This window comes from Hydra vulgaris, chromosome 15, assembly GCF_038396675.1.
Source record: "Hydra vulgaris chromosome 15, alternate assembly HydraT2T_AEP".
NCBI classification, from domain to species: Eukaryota; Metazoa; Cnidaria; class Hydrozoa; order Anthoathecata; family Hydridae; genus Hydra; species Hydra vulgaris.
Genome location: NC_088934.1, coordinates 26,421,351 through 26,443,245, shown reverse-complemented (window position 1 = coordinate 26,443,245; position 21,895 = coordinate 26,421,351). Strand labels below are relative to the sequence as shown.

Here is a 21,895-nt window from a genome sequence, read left to right as displayed (position 1 = left end):
TATGTATGTATATGTATATATATATATGTATATATATATATATATATATATATATATATATATATATATATATATATATATATTTACATATATATATATATAGAAAAAGTTTCACTGAAGTTCATGCAATGTTATTATTTTTTGATTATTTAGAACTCACATTAAAATAAACTGCATTCGCAGTTTTGTAGAACTTATTATAAGCTAAATAATTCAAAACGCGTATAAAAAGGGGTTAATTTATTACAATGGGGGTTAGAAATATTTAAGCCCCCGGTTAATCCATTTCGCTATATTTAAAAATTATTAAACTCCCAGGGTTAATTTATTTCGAAATAGATTAACCGGGGAAAATGTTAAAAAAAAAAGTTAAAATGTTTGAACCGGGAGTTAATTTTTCGGGGAGTTATTTCATTTCGCGTCACCAGCAAATTAAAAGTTGTATAGAATATAATTAAACGGTTTTGAAAACCGTTTAATTATATTCTATACAACTTTTAACGATTTCGAAACACGTTCACACACGACTTTTAGCGACGTCGAAGCTTCGACTTCGCTAAAAGTCGAAGCTTCGACAGAGATAAAACACATCGACCTCGATTGTTTTATCTCTTATAATAACACATGAAAGAATATATAGCGCGGAATTTTGATGTTAAAGTATAAACATTTTTTTAAAAAGAAAAATATAAACTGCGGTGGTTCTAATTGTTTTTTGAATAAATGCAAAACATAGTTAAAATTTTTAATACTACAAGAATAATCTTTCTGTAATTTAAATTCAAAAAATTTGTGTTTTTATTGTGTAAAGGATTGAGTTAACAAAGTTTAAAAAAATATTTATTTTTTATTTTTGTGTAAAACAAAGTAGTGTTGTTTCAATAAATAGTTTAAAATTTGAACTTAAGGCGCTTTTCTGGTTTTTGCAACACATAAATTTTTTAAAGAATCAATTTTACTAACGGTTGCATAAAACTTTTACTGTAAAAATCATTTTTTAATATAAAAGTGTTTATATAGCTTATCTCTAAGTTTTGTAGAATTTCATTTTTAGTCTGAATTATTTGAATAAAACAAAAACACGAAACTTCCATTACATGTGTTCCGTTTTTAATAAGATGTGTACTTCATCAAAATGAGTTACCACTTTGCCCCGTCATAGCCGAAATAGATTGTAAAAGTAACGATCCAAAGAAATATAAGGGCCCTATTGGTCAAAAAGCATCTGCAGATGATTTACACCATCTACCAATTTTTGAATTTGTTCCAATTCATTTAGAGATTGACTCCTATGTATTTTAAGGTTTACGAATTACAATGGCTTGTTCCAGAGCAAAGAATCTTTAGAGATGAATTGTGCACAATTCATCAATCCTAAAGTAAAACTAAAAAATAAAAGCAAAATCAATTAAATTCAACGCTGATTCTTGGAATTGCTTGGTTAAGTTTCTTACCCCTTTCTGCATGATTTTTTTTTTTTTTTTTGAGCAATGCAAATTTTTTTATGTGTATTTTATGGAGTAAAAACAAAATTTGCTGATGTGAAAAAAAAATCTTACTACTAAATATGGATTTTTATGATTTTTAAAATTATATCATATATGATACAGCATGCATAATTATATCATATATGATACATGCATAAATGATACAGCATGCATAAATGATACAGCATGCATAAATATATCATATATGATACAGCATGCATAAATAGTACAACATTATCATATTATTATAAAACAAAACTTAACAGGAAAGTTTTATTTCAACAAAATAACTGTCATATTTATATACATGTATCACAGCTTGACCGGATAAATCGGTATAAAAAAGAATATATTATGAACACAAAGAATTTATTATGGCGCTACGAGTAAATAAACGTGCGAAAATAAAGTTTTATAGTATTTACTAATTATTTTGTTTAATCTTGACAATCTATATATAAAAAATGGCAGAAAGTGGTAAAGCTGGTGTTTCTCCTCCGATGTTAGATTTAGTTGTAGATAGGTATTATGCATTTTGCTCTTGGATTGAGAAACAGCATGATTATGTTTTGTTGTCAAATTTAGAGAAAAAACCACTTGCATATCAAGCTGCTATGTTAAGGTATACGTTTTCTTCAGAAACTCGAAACATTTATGAATCATTAAGTCTAACCGAAGATGAAAAAATAGACCCTTCTGTTATATTGGAGAAAATGGAAGTATTTGCCAAGGGCATTATTAATGAAACTTTGAAAAGACATAAATATTTTAAACGTTTTCAAGAAGATGGCGAATGTTTTGATGACTTCTTGACAGAAGTAAAATTATAAGTAAATTTTTTGCAATTTTTGTAAAACAGCCGATTGTCTTAACAGTTTATTAAGAGATAAAGTTGTATCTGGGATTCGATGTGATAAAGTACGAAAAAAATTATCTTCTGAAAAAACGTTAACGCTGGATAAAGCAGTAGAATTTTGTCGTTCTTCCAAGAAAGCACAAGATGGTGTATCTGAATTACGAAATAATATAAGTGAAAATGTTGACCGGATCGGACAACAATTATACAACAGAAAAAAGTTTAACTCACAAACACAGCACACTGGCAATGAAAGAGACTTTAGTTTAAATTCATTGCCGTATATATTCTGTTTAGGATAGCATCCTTTTAGTCGAGAATCATGTCCAGCATGGCGTAAAAAATGTAGAGACTGTAAATTTATGAATCATTTCTTAAATAGCTCAGTAAGCCTAAAAACAAAATCGAATATTTCAGATAGAGAGGCTGATCAGCAAAACAAAATAAAAAGTTTTTCAACCTCGCTGCATCATTTAGGGGCATTGTATTTAGGAAGTGTGAAATCTGATTTTTTGCAATTGGATCGGATTAGTTCTGTGCCAAAAGGACCTTGGGAAATACAACTAAAAGTAAAAAATGGTATAATAAAATTCAAAATTGACACTGGTGCCGAGGTTACCGTTATTGGACCGAACCATTTAAAAAAGTTTGGAATTGAAATTAATCGATTACATACTAGTAACAGACAATTATTAGATCCTGATCATAAACCACTAAGTTGCTTAGGATATTTTCAAAAATCATTTACAATCAATGGTCAGATCAGTAAGTTGATTACATTACATTAATTAAAGGTGACCCTAAACATATTGAAGTACGTGAAAATGTGACACCATGGCATTTTGGAGCACCACGACGAGTAGCGTTCCCACTTCTAGAACCATTAAAGTTAGAACTAGAACGTATGAAAGAGATGGGTGTTATCAAAGTAGTAAATCAACCTACTGACTGGTGTCGTCCAATTGTAGTTGTCAAAAAACCTAATGGACAACTTCGTATTTGTATTGGTTTGACACAGCTAAACAAAGATACAAAACGCGAATTCTATGAGTTAAAAAGTGTAGATGATACGTTGGCTCTATTAGGAAAGGGGTGTAAATATATGGCTAAACTTGACGCTAACTCAGGATATTGGTAACTACCCATGGATTTAGAAAGTCAGTTAAAGTGTACGTTTACCACACCTTTTGGTCGTTTTTGCGCAACAAGAGGTCTATTTGGGTTAACGTCACTTCCAGAAATCTTTAGTAAAAAAATGGATCACGTAGTTGATGGTCTTAAAGGAGTCGTTAAAGGTATGGATGATTTTTTAGTTTTTGGAAACACAGAAAATGAGTACAATGAAAATCTAGTTGCATTGCTAAGTAAATTTCCGGAACATGGAGTTGCCCTTAGTTTAGAAAAGTGCGTATTTAATCAAAGTGAAGTGAAATTTTTAGGACATAAAATTTCAGCAGGTGTGAAACCTCTGAGCAAAAAAGTTGAAGCAATACAAAATTTCCCGAAATAAACAAATATTACAGGTTTGCGTAGTTTCCTAGGTATGGCTCAACAGCTGTCAAAATTTAATCCATTACTCGCTAAACTAGCTCAACCTTTGCGAAATTTTTTAAGTTCAAAATCAGCATGGGTATGGTATGGACAGGGTATGGACAGAAAATCATACCAAAACATTCGATGACATAAAAAAAGTTTGACAAATTCACCAATTTTAGCACACTATGATGTGACAAAACCAATAAAATTGAGAGCAGATGGAAGTTTATTAAACGGACTTAGTGTAGTTACTTATCAGAATCACAATGTGGTATACAAACCAATTGATTGTGCATCTAGATTTTTGACAAAAAACGGATAAAAATTATTATCCAATTGAAATAGAAATGTTAGCTGTAACATGGGGGTGAACGCGGATATCGAAGTATAATAGTCTAATTACGCGAACCTTTTATATTTAGTCGATTATTATAACGTAAACTCTACATTTTTGAAATAATCTTTTTTTGATTAGGTAGTATAATTATTTAGCTCTAGAAGTATCTTAGATTTATTGTTCACACCTAAAATCAAGGAAATATCATTTTTCTTAAAACGGTACTAACGGTGGTATAAGCCTCACATGCGTCCAATATCGCCACCCACACTTTTTTTTATAATTTCGTTATTCATAACGCAGATTACGTTAAAGAAATGAATAAAAAATGAATCATTATTCATAAAATCATATTAATTGTTTAACTTTTTATTACAAATCTAATCGTTTAGTCATTTTTGCTACTTGATGCACACCCTGCTTTGCACAGAGTGCATAGGCCACTTTTTATGATGCTTCCTGTATTACAGTGCTCATGGAACCAAGTTTTGCATCAGACGCATTGAATCCAATCATCTTTTTTTCTTTTGTCGTTGTAAAAAAGTCAGTAATCACCACAAAACGTATTTTCGTCATTCTTACTTTTTTTCCCGATAATTTTCGAGTTTTTTTCAAATTATGTTTTGTGGCCATTATTGTTTGACTTGGCCTGGGCGTTTCAGTTATTTTATCCGCAACAAAATTTCGATCGACAACAACAACAACAGCAACAACAACAACAACAACAACAACAACAACAGCAACAACAACAACAACAACAACAACAACAACAACAACAACAACAACAGCTTGTACATTTAATGATCTTCTAATTTTTATTTTTCTTATTATTTTAGATGATGAAATTATTGAACGGATACTAGATACAGGGTCTGATGACCCAGGTTCCAAAGTACTAAACTTGTCAATATTAGGATTTTTGACGTTTAGCAATTAGAAATTTCTCTGGGTTCAAAAGCTACTTGGGTGATAATATTAGGGTTGAAAGGATAGGTTCCTGCAGATCTGAATCCTGATATGGTATTTGCTGGTGTAGCGGTACGCAACCATGCTTCAGTAAATAAAAGTGGAAATCGCAGTTTTTACGGTGATCGTCCGGGAAAGTTTCTTCGGAAATTATCAATGGAAACATTCCAGTAAGTTTTTAATGGTTTGAAAACGCTTTTGTTCAGAGGTTGAAGTTCGTGACTACAATGCGCTGGAAGACAAAGCATAAGGATGTTTAACTTTTCGGCTTCCTTTTTTATAGCAATACCCAAATGATTAGAATGTCTGTCAAAAATCAACAAAGCTTTTTCTGGTAATCGGTGCTGGGTAAAATGACACAAAAAAGTACAAAATTCTTCCTTAGTAATATATCCTTTTGGAGTCATGTGAAAAATACTTCCAAGTGGCAAATTATCTCCGTACTCATGTTTTGAATTTTTTCCTTTACATAAAATCATAGGTGGAATCTAATTAGTTCCATTAGCATTTGTACATGCAACTACAGTAACAGTTTCTTCTCTATTTGCCATTACTACATGAGTGCCAGTCATTGTTAATTGCAATCCAGATTCATCTGGTGCGCCAAATTTAGTTTTTCGTAGACTCCATCAACAAGATTGTAAAAGTTTTGAACAGTTTCAGCATTGAATCGCGTTAGCTTACCATAAATCAAACTTTCACATTTCTTGAGAGCAACATCAGGATGGCGCCTGAGAAATCCTGCAAGCCAATCTTTGCCTGAAATTATTTCATTAGAATAATTATTTAATTTTAATATTTGATTTAGATACATGGACAAAACCAATTTTGATTAATTTTTTTAAATTCGAATATAAAATAAAAATTAAAAACTATTAAAATAAGTACCAGCGATTTCATTCTTGAAAAGGTGTGGCAGATTTTATTGAGTACCTATTTCATATGCATATTTTCTAAGTTGTATTCTTGTTATACCAAATCCTACTTCTTGAAGACGAAATACTCTTTGCTTCAACTCAAATTCTACTGTTTCGGGAATAAAACATTTTCGACCTAGTTTACGTTTTGGTGATCTATCCTTTCTTGTTAACCAGTCTCTGAGAGTTCTTTGAGGAATGTTGTAATCTGGCGATGCTACCGCTACTGGATTTCCAGTTCTAACAGAATATAGGGCCTTTTTTAAATCCTCTGTTTTCCATTTTTCCCTAATCGTTATTTTTTTAGGTTTAGTTATTCTAAAAAGAACAAAAATAATATCTGACAAATTTTCTAATACAATTTTTAAAATTTTTAAGTTTAAAGCATCTAAAAAATCTTTAAGTTTAAAGCAATAAAATAATGAGGTTGTGAAAAGATAACAATAACAAAAGTACATTTCAAAGGCAATGGTATTTCCTAAACAGTCATTTTTGCGTTAACTGATGCAATTAGCGCAACTTAAATAATATTTTTAAAGAATTTTAAAGTTTACGTTTTTGTTTCATTTTTTTAAACTTCAACATTAAATTACAGTAGTTTAAAGTAAATTTGAGAGCAAAAACATTAAATTACAAGCTTCGAGTGCTATTACAACACATATACACAAAATCTCAATATCGAAAATCAAAACAATTATGTGGCGTTATTAGCCCATTCCAGTCTGGCGATATTGGCCAAATATCAATGTTTTATGTAAAACTCGTTTTTTTTGTTTACGTTGTGAACATTGCTTGCTTTCAAAAATCAAATAATGTATTGGGCACATAAATAAACAATAATAACAATAAAACATTTTGTTTTGATTGTTTTGAGCAAGTATAAATAGAAACGATACTTTTTTGATCAATGATAAAAAAATAATTGGTCTAAAATCACGCTCTCTACACTGTATTACATAATTGCGAATGACTCAAAACCGCAATAAAAAGGGCGAAAGTTTAAAAAAAAAAAACTGTTTTATAACTAAAAACGATTTATCTAAGTTCTGACAATGTTTTCGAAATTGCGCCACTAACGATTCTTTAAGCCAACTTTAAAAAATGAAATGGCGGTATTAGACTACTTTACCCAAACTAAAGTTACTTTTTACCGTTTTAACAGAGCTTTTTGTACTCTCGGCCCAATTTGCCCCAAAATGGGAAAACTGTGTATTTTTACATATTTTCCTAATGTTTATTAATATAAATAAATTTTTTTATTCTGACAGTTTGAAAAAGGTCTCTTTTTTTTTGATTAATTAAAAAAATAATAATTAATTTTAATAAAATTTAAAATTAATTTTTATTGTTTTTACAGAGCTTTGATGGTTCTTTGCCTAATTGCCCTGAATAGGGAAAACAAGCACTAAGATTTTTACATATTTTTATAAAATTTATAAATGAATTTGTTCACCCTAACAGTTTAAAAAGTTCTTTTTCTTTAACTAAAGTTAATTTTTACGGTTTTAACAAAGCTTTAAAGCTTTTGACCCAAATGCCCCAAATGGAGTGGAGTCCTTACCTAGGGGTCATTACCCAGCAAACATGCTATAGCGGGTTTTCAGTGGACCTATATAGGCATTTTGAGCGGACCGCTGTAGTTTTGCTCATCGGTTATTTAGTGAACCATTATAGGCAGCCGCCAAAAGTGGCTAGCCAATGATTAGCACAATTAAAATGTCGGAAAATTATCGGCTTGCCATTTATAGTGGCAACCACTAATGGTCCACTAAGTAACCGATAAGCAAAACTCCAATGAACCGCTAAAAAATGTTTATATAAGTCCACTGCAAATTCACTAAAACAATCTTTGCTGGCTAATATCAGAATAATATTTTGTAGAATTGAATGCTTTAATTCTTTAGAAAAAAAAAACAAAACAATAAAGATAATTTAACATAAGTACTTCAATGAGTTTCTCTCTCATTGATGGCATTTGAAAAATAAATCTAATATCAAAATTTGGTGCCATAAATCCTAAAGGAAAACTCAACCAATCTTGACGCAAAATAGGCGTTATTGAGGCGTTATTTTTTCTACACCATTTTGATTATTTAATATGGCTGAAGCTACAGTGTCATTAACTAGCTTGATTTGATCTAATTTATCAATGCACTTTTTTAGATTTAAAATTTGTTGCTGTTTTAAAGTAAAATCTTGATATGGTTGAGATAAAATGCTAATTTTATTTTTTAATGATGCTGCCATCATGTCTACTTCATGGGCTTCTTCCTTAAACATGTTAAAAAACTTGAGATAAACACCAAGATGCAGACTTGGTAAAGACACCTAATTATTCATATATGAGAGATCAAATTAAATTTATAACTTAAAAATACAGTCAATACGATTCTATTCTAATTATTCTATTATGTGAATTATTAAAATATGAAACAAAATTTAACCTGGTTTAAAGATATTCTCAGAATTTGCTCTGCTATAACAATATTGTAAAACTTGGCATTTTTCTTGATGCCACCATCTTTCATAAATCTTTTGAAATCAGCTTGTAGATTTTCAATAGAACGTAATTCTATGCCTGATCTTTCTTTTGTGCAAACCTTTATTTCCTTTGCTGTTGCATAACAAAATAAATAGCAATGTTTACCTAAAAATCTACCAACTATTAAATGCTAATAGTATTTTAGCGAGGGTAAAAGAAAAAGGCAAAAATTTGTAGTCAGGCATTAGTTGCCTCTGGGCCATTTTGAAAACCTAGCCAAAGATCCAAAACTTTTTGTCCGAAAAGTAAATAGTAGTTGGTTGCCCCCTTGTGTGACCCCTAAAAAACGTAATACAAAATTGAGTTAAAAGGTTTGAAAGTACTCACCTGAGGCTCCAGAGATTCCATACAATGAACAAAGAAATTAATAATCTCCAAAAATAAATACTCGAATATTATTATCCCTATAAGTATATACACATTTTAAATATATATATATATATATATATATATATATATATATATATATATATATATATATACACCAGACTTTCTAAACTTACTTATACTTCATAAAAAATATCTGAAACTATCGTCATCTGAAAAAATAACATTATATATATATATATATATATATATATATGTATGTATATATATATATATATATATATATATATATATATGTATATATATATATATATATATATATATATATATATATATATATATAATATATATATATATATATATATATATATATATATATATATATATATATATATATATATGTATGTATAGAAAATATTTACCTAGACATAATTTCAAGTTTTACCCATGGTACTCCCATATTTGTTTTCATTGCAACCACACTTGCACTTATCTCAGAGTGGTTTATTTCCTGTATTTTCTAGTATGGAATGTCTTGTGTCTTGTGATAACGAATTTAGCAATTTACTTGTTTGACTCGCAACTGTGTCATTTAAATTGCCAGCCAAAGTCTCAACATGCTTCGCAATATTTGTATTACGCAATCTTAATGTTGATTCTGCTGCCTGAGCACTATTGACATAAACCTTTATTGCATGTGTAAAAATTATTGGCTAAAAAATAGAAAGAAAGCAGATTAATCTTTATTTATAAAAAAAAAAATTATTATTTATTTTTATAAAGATATATAAAAGGCGTACTCGAGGCCCTCCACTTTTAAATTCACTTGTTTTTTGTCCAGACTTTGCCATTTTTTGCTTGATAATATGAAGGGTCGCTTCTCCTAGCTCTTGTGGAATATTTTTCTTGAAGATACCATTTATATTTATACTGGAATTTTTTGGTGAAGCCAATAATGACAGTGATATTGATGATTCTTTATAACATATGCTTTTATGACTGTTGAGTATTTCATACTCTTTTAACACATTAAACTTTCTCTTGCATAAAACACATATAAGAGTTAACATCTTAAGATGAGAAATTGTTTTTTTGCTGGTCACAAAATGATCAATATGAATTTTGTTATTGCATTTTGGGCAAAAAGTTTCAAGATATTTATTTTTAATTTCTTCCACAAGATATAGAACACAAAATAAATGTTCACAGCTTTTCAATGTAACAGGTGTTTTTGGTATTCGGTTACACTTACAATATAGACAGAGCTCTAAGAAAGGATTTAATTCATTTTGTAGTTCTGATATATAAATATCTGTGATTAAATTTTGTATAGGTATTATATTTTCTTTTATTGAATTAAACATTCCAATTGTTCAACATTTTCTGTATTTATTAGGAATTTTACTTTTTTAAAAGTAAACGTGTGAAAATTTACCGTGTTGCACATTTTCAGCCATTTGACATGTGGCACAGTTTATCATATGTGGTTACCAATCAGTATACAGAGAAAAAGAAGTTGTTGTTTTCCTTTTGCTTGCTTTATTAATAGTGCAATAACATTTGTGGCAAATTTTTTTTGGATGGATGTTTTTTATTTCTTCAAATTGAATAAGAAACACTTGCTCTATCATAGTTTTTAGATTAACAGTCAAATTATAATGTCTTTTTTCTATCCATTTTGCATAAGTAATTTAAATTTTCGTAATGCAGTTCCATCTAATGATAAAACACTATTTAATCAACGTAGAGAAATATAATTTGTAAATAATATAAACTGATATAAGAATATCTTTAAAATAAAAAAGAAGATTATCCTAAACTATATTATATATCACTATTTTGTATTATATCTCACTATGTTGTATTTATTTTTTCATATTTTAAATTAAATCTTATGCACACACACAATATATGTGTTGTAAGTTTACGGAAATCTTTGTACAGTTTTTACAAATTTATGTGTCAAGAAACCAAAAATTGGTTGTGTCTATTGATTTTAAATTTATTGACACAAAATGTATTTAAATGTACAAATAAAGGATATGATCAATATCTAAAAAGAATATACATATATATATATATATATATATATATATATATATATATATATATATATATATATATATATATATATATATATATATATATATATATATATATATATATATATATATATATATATATATATATATATATATATATATATATATATACATAGATATATATATACATCAGGCTTGGTCAGGAAGGCGTGCGATTTCAAGTCTTTATATGACCACGCAAATAATATTTTGTTTTGATGATTTAACCACGGTTTTTAACAAAAGCGCTGAAATAATTAGTTTTTAATTACGTCGAAAATAAATAATTTCGATACGTTTATCTTTACTAACGTTTTTTATTAGCAAAACGCTTTTAAATAAAGTAGCTAATGATTTTAATTAAAGTATCATTGAAAGTTGTATAATTTTTTATTTATATTATTTAATTATATCAGATTTTTTTTATAAGTAAAACAAACGTAAAAATTGAAAAAAAAAAAATGATTTTATAAGCGACGACTTTAAACAGCGAAGGTCTCTTTATATTAGAATTTATATTAGAATTTAACTTTATATTATAATAACTTTATATTAGAATCATTAAAGTTTTTACTGAGAAGAAGAAAAAAAAGACAAACTTTTTTGAAAGCCGTTTGAATTAAATAACTTTGATCTTTACTTACGTATTTATATTATTGAAACGCATTTAAATAAAGTAACAAATCACATTTTTTATATTTAGATAAGTATTTATTTTTTATTATAAATGTTTTTAAATAAAAAAAAATTATAACAATCTTTTAAATAAACGATTTAATTATTTTTACTTTTTTTACTTTTTGTGCGAAGAATTGTTAAGAATCTTTTTTTAAACTTTTAAATGTACGCGTTTATTAAACAATTGTCTGTTGTAAAGGCGGCTTTCCACGGAGCGAATTAATTCGCGCGAAGCGAATTAATTCGTGTCTAATTTTTCGCTGAACCAGAGTTTTAATTTCCACGTAAATTTAGCGTAACTTTTAGCGCGCTTTTTGGAAAACATGTTGATGAAAAGAAGATTGTTGTTAGTTCGAAGAAAATTAATTATTTTAAATATGATGCAAATGAAAAGAGAAAAAGAAAAGAATAAAAAACGATTTTGGGTGAGAAAAGTTTATGCCGAACGCCTACAGAAAGGAGAGTTTCATTTGTTAGTACAGGATTTTCGTTTACACGACCAGGAATATTTTTTTAAGTATTTTCGCATGTCTCCAACAACTAACGAAGAGTTGCTTTCGTTCGTAGCACCTGTCATTGTAAAACAGAGAACTACCATGAGAGACCCTGTTAGTCCTAGTGAAAGGTTGGCTGTAACACTTAGATTCCTTGTATAAGGTGATGCTCAGTGTACTATTGCTGCAAGTTACAGAATCAGCGCTTCTACTATCAGTAGGATTATTAGTGAAACGTGTGCTGCTATTTGGAGTTCATTGAAAGAGAGAAACTATCTACACGTTCCATCAGAAAAACAAGAATGGAAAACAATTGCAAAAGAATTTGAAAATATGTGGAATTTTCCGCATGCTATAGGTGCAATAGATGGCAAGCACATTGTTATGCAAGCTCCTCATAATAGCGGATCAGAGTATTTTAACTATAAGAAAACGCATAGCATAGTTCTTCTAGCTGTTTGTAATGCTAATTACGAATTTACTATGGTAGACATTGGTGACTCTGGAAGGCAGAGTGATGGTAGTGTTTTTAATAACTGCAGTCTTGGTTATGCAATTGAAAATAATAAATTGAATATTCCTGATCCAGAAAAAATTGGTAACTCAGATAAAATACTACCGTACGTTTTAGTTGCTGACGATGCTTTTGGTTTAAAAAGGCACATGATGAAACCATATCCCATCAAAACATTCTTTTAAAACAAAAAAATATTTAATTACAGACTTTCAAGAGCCAGAAGGGTTATAGAAAATACATTTGGTATTGCTACATCACGTTTTCGAATTTTTCGCAGACCAATTATTGCTAATCTCGAAAAAGTAATTTTAATTACACAAGCGATTGTAGCCTTACACAACTTTCTAATGAAAAAAAGGTCAGCAAACAATTATCTCTACTGCCCCACAAATTACACTGATATCGACGGTCCTGCTGGGTTTAGACCAGGTGATTGGAGGCAAGATAATTCATGTTCTGCTGCACTGCAACCACTGTCATCAGGTTCTAACAACTACTCAAAAGATGCAAAGCAAGTTAGAGATGACTTTAAAGAATACTTCAATTCACCAGAAGGTGAACTCGAATGGCAATTAGACTTAGTAAATAGAAAATCATAAAGAAATTGCTTTAAAAAACTGTTAACACGTCAATTCTTATTTTTTTTTAAAAAGTTCTAAAGCGTTCTAGAATTTCTGTAAATTTCTATAATTTCCATGAAGTTTCTGGATTTAAATATATATGTTAATACTCTTGATAAACATTTAGAAATTCATTTGAATGTTATTACGTATAATTTATTTTATTTGTATCTGTAACACAGATAAAAATAAGGCATTAGCAAATATAAAATATATAAAAGTAGATTTTAAAACATTTAGGTGAAAAGGAAATATAAAATACATAAGTAGATTTAAAAAAATAAATTTAAGGTAAAAAGTCTCCATAGTAAACCATGTAGTTTAAGGGTAGTTGCTATCAACTATTTGTCAAAACATTACGACACTTTATATTCTGATATTTTATTAAGACAAAGTTAGTAATGTTAACAACTGATATGATAAAAAGATTTTTAGAGTAAGTTATAATATAATATAATATAATATATATATATATATATATATATATATATATATATATATATATATATATATATATATATATATATATAATATATTTATACATTTATGTATATATTTATTATATATATATATATATAATAATAATAATATATACCTAATATAAACCTATATATATATATAATAACATATACCTAAACACTTTATCGTAAGTGTGTATATATATATATATATATATATATATATATATATATATATAAATATATATATATACATATATATATATATATATATACATATTTATATATAAATATATATATATATATAATATATATTTATGTATATATTTATTATATATATATATAATAATAATAATATATACCTAATATAAACCTATATATATATAATAATATATACCTAAACACTTTATCGTAAGTGTGTATATATATATATATATATATATATAAATATATATATATATACATATATATATATATATATATATATATATATATATATATATATATATATACATACATATATATATATATATATATATATATATATATATAATATATATATTTATGTATATATTTATTATATATATATATATAATAATAATAATATATACCTAATATAAACCTATATATATATAATAATATATACCTAAACACTTTATTGTAAGTGTGTATATATATACATACATGTATATATATATATATATATATATATATATATATATATATATATATATATATATATATATATATATGTATATTTATATAACTTATATTATAATTTACTCTAAATTTCTTCATGCTCGCCATACTTCATGTTGAAAAGAAGCGTTCTTATCTTTATCATGGCCCGTCTGTTTTCTTTTATTGGGAGTTCTTTCATCATTGGAATAAGGCTTCGACAAAATAGGGTTGTTTCATCTTCCTCGACATCTTCCATTGACTTTTTTATCATCTTGTCACACTCTACTAATGATTGTGACAATTGTGACAATGACTCATCATTTTGATTTTTGATCCGTGCTTTTTTTGGAATGGATGGTCTTGTACAGCTTAATCTTTTTCGATTTTCAGTTATAATTAATTCACTGCTACAACTACTGACACTTGGACTTAATGGTAAAATACTACACTGTGAGTGGAATGACGGTGAAGCAAAATCTGGAACAACATCTACATTAGAATCCGTTGGTTTGTTCGCACTTTTTTCATGTAAAAATGACATTTGATCAAAAAACTTATATTTTGGTAAGTTTGAGGCTGCTGCTCCTGATCTAGTCATACGGTTACGTTTATCTAAACATTTTTTTAGTGTGTCTTTCAGATTTTTTAACTTTTTCTGAAGGAAGTCCTCATCTTTACAAAATTTCAATGCAAGTTTTTTCCACGAATTTAATTTCACTAATCTGTCTTTGTATGTGCGATGATTAACATCCCATAAGCTTGGAAGCTCACGAACAGCTTCTAGAAAATTATCTATATCGAATTCAACAGCCATACAATTATCGCTTTCATTCTCTTTATTTTCGTGTACTTCACCAACTACTTCTTCATTCGTGATTGCAGCTTCATTTTGAGAAGCATTTAATAAAGTTTCCAATAAATCAACGTTAACATTTCTTTCTTTAAACCACTGAATAAACGTGTTACTATTGTCGGCCATTATAATTTTGTTGTGTTTGTTTTTTTACATGCCGAATGTGCCATTTTTGCTTATTTCAAAGGTTCTGATTGGCCCTTTCTTCAAGCGAAAAAATTTGCTACAAAAAAAGTAGAAGTCGATCCAACTATTTTGCGAAGAGAAATTTTTCGTCTAGCGATATAAAAAATCTTTGTGCGCATGCGCAGAATTATTCTTGGCGAAAATATTCGCTTCGCGCGAATTAATTCGCTCCGTGGAAAGCCGCCTTAAGTTGTTACTTTATTTAAAAAAGGTTTAGCATAATATGAAATTATAAAAACATTAGTAACGATAAACGATTCAAAGTTATTTATTCCAAACGTAATTTAGATAATCTTATCGTTATAGTTTATTATTTTTTTTAGTTAAGTTTTAATTTTATTTTTGCAATTTTAGTTTTATGCAAGTAATTTTTATTTTGTTTTTCGTTATTTTTTTGACGAAAATTTATTCGCTTCTTTAACGTTTTTTTTAAGTTTCATTGTAGTTGAGTTAAGATTTTTATAGCGCGTTTTTAAAACGCATACAAATTTTTAAAACTTATTAACAGCCGTGGTCAAGTTAAGTAAAATCAAATAGAATTTGCGTGGTCATATTATGACGTGAAATCGCACGCCTTCCTGGCCAAGCCTGATACATATATATATATATATATATATATATATATATATATATATATATATATATATATATATATATATATATATATATATATATATATATATATATATATATATATATATATATATATATATATATATATATATATATATATATATATATATATATGTATATATATATATATGTATATATATATATATATATATATATATATATATATATATATATATATATATATATATATATATACAGTATCGGACAAAACGAGTGCAACCAAACATTGCTAATTTAGTTTCTTTATATAAAAGTGCTGCATTTTTTCAATTTAGAGAAATAACTATGTAACTGTTTAGAGACGTTCTATTCATCACAAAGTTCATTATTTGTACACAAAAATTAATAAATTAATCAAAAGTATTAAAAAAAAGTTGATTTCCTTTTGGACAAAACAAGTGCAACTCGACAAAATGTTGACCAAGCTGTATTTCGCTATTAATATTTCGTGGCGAATCCTTTGTTGTCGATCACAGCCTTGCATATTCGAGGCATAGATTCGATCAGCTGATCAATGAAACTTTGTGGAATCGCTGCCCAGACCTTTTGGATTTGTTCAAGCAGTTGATCCTTATTACGAACACCTTCACGATTAATTCTGCGGTTGACGATCTCCCACAGGTTCTCGATAGGGTTGAGATCCGGAGATTGAGACGACCAATCCGTCACCGATAGGTGGTTGTCTTGAAACCACTGCTTGACTACTTTTGCAGTGTGTTTCGGATCGTTGTCTTGCTGAAAAACCCATTTTATTGGCATATTCCATTCAGCATGAGGTAACATAACATCTTTCAAAATATTTTTATACATGAAACGGTCCATTATTCCATCGTTTCGATGTATTGGACCTAGACCGTTAGCAGAAAAACACCCCCAGACCATTACATTGCCTCCACCATGCTTCACGGTCTTATGGCAGTAACGTAAATTGAGGCGTTTTCCGGCCGGTTGACGTACACGGCAAATGCCATCGCTCCCAATGATGTTGAACTTTAATTCATCACTGAACAGGATATTTCGCCATTTCTGCACATTCCAGTCAATATGAGATGTAGCAAACAGGAGTCTTTTCTTCTGGTTTTTTAGTGAAATCAGCGGTTTCTTTGCAGGGCGTCGAGAAAACAACCCGGCATCAACAGCACGTCGTCTGATTGTTCGGTCCGATACAGGCAGCTCTAGTTGCTTTTGTATCTCGACTGATGATATCCAGGGATCCTTCTTGATGGATCTGACGATCATAGAATCCTCTCTAGAAATGGTGGAACGCGGTCGTCCACCTTTGTTATCTGCTGCCAACTTGCCCGTAGAACGATATTTGGAACATAGTCTTGATACGGTCCATTTTTTCACGCGATATTTATCACAAATACTTTTTTGTGACATTCCACTTACGTAATCGCCAATAATTTTCTTTCTTAGTTCCAATCCAAGACTGTCGGGAGCCATTTTTGCACTTGAAGTCATAAAAATAATAAAAATAAATAATCACGCTTCTCAAGGCTTACCGTGTTACATTTACCTTGTGGTGATACAATAATGCTCTGTGGAACACAACGTCTTGGTTGGATGTGGACTGTATTGATGTAATGAAACACTTGTTGTATTTCACTTCTTGTATTGATGTTCTTTGATAAAACACTTTGATAAAACTCACTTCGATAAACTGTCTTGATAATACTGACTTCCATATACTGACTGAATTACATGTCGATTTACATGTCTCTTATATAGTAAAATGAACCTGTGTGAACCTGTTCTGAAAGATTCTAGATGCTTCTTTTCGATGCTTCTGGAAGCTTGTGGAAGCTTCTGGATGCGTCTGGATGCTTCTGAATGTTTCCCGATACTTCTGGATGCTACTGGATGCTTCCAGATGCTTCTTCTGGAAACTTCTGGAAGCTTCTGCATGCTTCTGAAAACTTCTGGATACTTCCTTTAATTATTAAAAAACTTCCGTGACGTTGACACGGACCAGACTTAAGAAAATAAAATAAACCAAAAAAGTTGCACTTGTTTTGTCCGCTGCAAAGTGGTACTTGTCAACAAAATTCTGCCTGTGTGCTGTCACATGTCAGCTGATTGCTCATGTCATTGCATGTTATGACTTCAGGCTCTTGAACTGTTTGCTGTGGTAGTATAGTTCGTTTCGTTTTTAAGATATGTAAGATTAGGAACACTTTTTAGCATTGTTCGATGTTGGTTGCAAATGTTTTGTCTAATACTGTATATATATATATATAAAGTTGTCAAGTCAAATTTTAATGCTAAAATGTTGTTAGATCAAAATCAGGAATTTACAAAAAAAAGTTGAAGCAACGAACAGAAAAAAACCATACACACAGTAAAGATTTATCTGAAGTTTAAAAAAAAATAATTGAATTCCTACAGTCAGAAATTTAGAAAATTAATGTCAAATAAATAAACAAATGATCTTTTTATAGCAAAAAAAACTTGCACAAAAATACACATTTAAGGTTATTACAAATTGTATTTTCTCTATTTCATTTAATTTATAGTACAATTAGGACGTTTATTGATTGAATTAAATTAAAAGCATGAAAAAACAAATCGTTTACAAAAATAAAATAGAAAACAACTTGCCATTTAAAATTTATAAAAATAAGCATCTCCGTTATATATTTAGAGTAAAAGACAATAAATAAACTCCTAGAAATATTAATCAAATGAAAAATAAAACATAATATAAGAAATTAAGTTTAACAAAAAGTTTTATATATCAAAATTCAAAGCTTTAATTTGATTTTAAAATTTCTCTTTTTAGATATATGAAACTTAAGTGAATTTACTAATTTCACCATATTGAAATGGCTATTTTTAAAGCTTTTCCATATCTTGTTATGCTGTACTCTTTATAATTAGTTAATTTACAAAGCAGTGTATATGTGAGCCTTTCATTAGATCTTTGAGAATAGTTATTGTTTTAATTTATTATAGATTTTGTTTCAAAGTTGCTTGGGGTAAGATTTCAAAATGATTATACATGAAGATTATGTGTTGAAATCTATTTATCTCATATACATTCATCAGTTTCATTTCCCTCATTAATGGTCTTGCATGTTCAAACCTATTTTTATGGTATATAATGCTGCTAGCCAGTTTCAGCACAAAAAATATCTTTTTAAGTTTAGTAGGTTGCGTGCTAGCCCACGCAACGTTACTCTAATTAATGTAGCTATGAATAAGGCTAAAGTATAATAATTTAAGACTTTGAATATTTGTGAATGGGCTAATTAAGTACATTATGCCAATTGTTTTATTTTTTTGAATTCGATAAATTTTATGTGAGGAAGCCAAGATAAGTTTTTATCTACAAAAACTCCTCGGTATTTTAAAAATTCCTGCTTTTTAGTTTGTTTATTATTTATAAAGAGAGCTGGTAATTTAAGTGGCAGATTTTCTTCTTGTGTTTTTTATAAAATAATGTAGAGATTGTTAGCTCTAAACCATTTATTTATATCATTAGTTCAATATTCATATCTCCATATCGTCCCGTTGGTTTGACAAGGTTCTAACTGACATTTATTCCAAAATTGAGATTATTGGAATATTTGTATCATGACAAACAAAGTAAACTAAAATTTACTGCATTCTAGTGTAAAATAAGCGAATTATCAATTTGCCAAAGTTCCACCTGCAGGTTTAGATAAGGCTAGCGGTAATTGCCGGCAGTGCCGGTGACGCGAAATAGATTAACTCCCCAAAAAGTTCACTCCCGGAGTTAAATTATTTTAAAATATAGCGAAATGGATTAATCGGGGGCTTAAGTATTTCTAACCCCCACTGAAATAAATTAACCCTCTTTAATACGCGTTTTAAATAACTTAACTTATAAATATATCTACAAAATTGTGTAAGTATTTAAAAAATTTTTAAAAATATATTTAGTATTATATATATTTAAATAGATAATATATAAATATTTATTGAGCGTTGAATAAAATTTCTTTCAACTGTTTATTTTCGACAAGCCTTTATATTATATATAAAAAAGAGATCAAAACAATAGTAATAGTATTGCTCGAACTGAAGTTCGTGCAAGTTTTGATCTACTATTACTATTACTATTGTTTTGATACTAATACTTCAGAACCATTCTTTTTTGCTAATAATAATATCTAAGATTATAGAGTTTATATCTATACTACTCTAATATATACTAGTTGGCGATATACTAATATATACTAGTTGGCTATATAAACTCTATTATATATATATATATATATATATATATATATATATATATATATATATATATATATATATATATATATATATATATATATATATATATATATATATATTGCTACTAATAATAAATGATATAATAATAGTAGAAATATAATTTATATCCATATCAATAACTAATTAACAGATTTAAAAACAACACATTTGGAAAACATCAAGTTAAAACACTTTTTTTTTTAAAGTTGTTCCAAGGGAGTTAAAATATTATGGGGAGTTAATTTGTTTCGCCGACAAGAGTTAATTTATTTAAAGGGGAGTTAATCTATATCGAAATAGATCAACTTTCCCGGTAATTATTTACGCAACGGAAGTTAATTAATTAGGGGGGTTAATTTATTTCATGACACCGGCAGCGCGAGTAAAGAAACAATTTAAATGTTATAAATACAGTGATTTGATTAGTTTGTTAGTTTTGGTGTTAGAAAAACAATTTAAATTATGTAAAGTAATATTTTTTATTTTATTTACTTTTATAACCTTTTTTTACGTCAGTGGTAAAAAAACGAAGCCTTTTTTTTTAATTATAGACCAAACCAAAACCCTCAGTCAATCTATGAACACTCTATACAGGTCCAACCCTATCAAAGTCAGTCGGTGGTATATACTCTTCACTTTGCCAATCCCTATTCAAGTCAGTCTTTGTATTTAGGCTTTGCTGCGCTTATTCCTAACTCATACTCTGCGTCGCCTGCGGCTATATCAGTTGATGTATGTACACTTTGAGGCACCTATTAAACTTAAATCTAGTAAATGGTTAATAATAATAAATAAAAATAAATTATCATTAACAATGGGTAAAACTTAAAAAATAAGTAATACTTAAAAAATTTAGTACTGTTTGAAATAAAACATAAATTTTGACGAAATAAAATAAATAATCAGACAGATTCGAACTCGGAACCACCTTACCCAATATCAACTATCGTATCCATTGAGCTACACAAATAATAACTTGTAAGTTTTTAGATTTATATTTTTAATTATCCTGCCGGCAATTAATCTCAGAATTATTTGCCGGCATTGCCGGCAATTAACTTTTGCGTTTAGATAACTTGTGATCAACCGAAACCGAAATTTGAGCCGAAACCGAAAGTACCGAAATTTCGGTTCAGTGAAGCCGTAGCCAAAACCGAAACCGAAATTTCGGCCGAAATTTGAAAATGAATGTTTAAAATCCCTGAACCTTTTATGATCACCGAATTAAAGCAAAAAATTTTTTACATATATGTAGCCAATCACCATGTAACATAGTTTGATAAAAACTCTAATATGTCAAGACATTTCAATAATTAAAGGTAATAATTGAAGTATTTTCTCTGCAAAATACATATTTTTTCATGTTTTCTGGCAAAAGTCTGTTTCTTTCATTTGAAAGAATTTCTCCAGCAGTTAAAAACAACCTTTTAACTTCGGCAGATGTTGGTGGAGGTCTAAGGAATCTCTTTGCTACTTTTGCCAAA

General features: G+C 28.5%; 2 protein-coding genes across 2 annotated transcripts; one reads left to right on the top strand and one right to left on the bottom strand.

The window, feature by feature from the left end:
• Positions 1 to 12,104: 12,104 nt before the first annotated feature.
• Positions 12,105 to 13,337, top strand: LOC136091841 (uncharacterized). The gene is made up of 3 exons (XM_065819552.1): positions 12,105 to 12,352; positions 12,413 to 12,880; positions 12,944 to 13,337. The coding sequence occupies exons 1-3, from the start codon at positions 12,105 to 12,107 to the stop codon at positions 13,335 to 13,337; spliced, it is 1,110 nt and encodes a 369-aa protein (XP_065675624.1).
• Positions 13,338 to 14,519: 1,182 nt separating this feature from the next.
• On the bottom strand, positions 14,520 to 15,601 carry LOC136091461 (uncharacterized). Its single transcript, XM_065819065.1, has one exon. It carries the CDS (start codon positions 15,474 to 15,476, stop codon positions 14,601 to 14,603), a length of 876 nt encoding a protein of 291 aa, XP_065675137.1. The 5' UTR covers positions 15,477 to 15,601; the 3' UTR covers positions 14,520 to 14,600.
• Positions 15,602 to 21,895: the final 6,294 nt, after the last annotated feature.

What these genes read in the sequence shown, in the direction of transcription:
- LOC136091841 (XM_065819552.1), top strand. Translation starts at nt 12,105, where the DNA reads ATGATGCAAATGAAAAGAGAAAAAGAAAAGAATAAAAAACGATTTTGG. An exon ending in CCTGTTAGTCCTAGTGAAAG is followed by an intron (nt 12,353 to 12,412) that starts GTTGGCTGTAAC and finishes TATTGCTGCAAG; the next exon opens with TTACAGAATCAGCGCTTCTA. An exon ending in GATGCTTTTGGTTTAAAAAG is followed by an intron (nt 12,881 to 12,943) that starts GCACATGATGAA and finishes ATTTAATTACAG; the next exon opens with ACTTTCAAGAGCCAGAAGGG.
- LOC136091461 (XM_065819065.1), bottom strand. Translation starts at nt 15,476, where the DNA reads ATGGCCGACAATAGTAACACGTTTATTCAGTGGTTTAAAGAAAGAAAT.